The sequence below is a fragment of the Myotis brandtii genome, unplaced genomic scaffold (assembly GCF_000412655.1).
Source record: "Myotis brandtii unplaced genomic scaffold, ASM41265v1 scaffold2658, whole genome shotgun sequence".
NCBI lineage: Eukaryota > Metazoa > Chordata > Mammalia > Chiroptera > Vespertilionidae > Myotis > Myotis brandtii.
In genome coordinates, this window is record NW_005360118.1 from 271,961 (window position 1) to 272,166 (window position 206).

Genomic DNA, 206 nt, shown 5'->3' on the forward strand with positions numbered 1-206 from the left:
TGGCCACGCTGACACCCGCCTGGCCTCTGTAGAAGCTGAGCCCGGGGGTGACGCAGTTTGCGTACAGCTGCGTGCAGGAGCACGTGGTGTGGAGCACGCCCCAGTTCTGGGAGGCCATGTTCTACGGGGATGTGCAGACCCACATCCGGGCCCTCTACTTGGAACCTGCCGAGGACCGAGACCCCTCCCAGGTGTGTGAAGACTCC

The 206-nt window shown here is 64.6% G+C and overlaps 1 protein-coding gene across 1 annotated transcript in view; it reads left to right on the forward strand.

The window, feature by feature from the left end:
• Positions 1–206, forward strand: part of SBF1 (SET binding factor 1) — a 27,450-nt gene that overhangs the window by 13,774 nt on the left and 13,470 nt on the right. Inside the window, exon 18 of the mRNA XM_014541203.1 lies at positions 31–191. Within this exon, the coding sequence (XP_014396689.1) occupies positions 31–191 (161 nt within the window). The remainder of the gene's footprint in view (positions 1–30; positions 192–206) is intronic.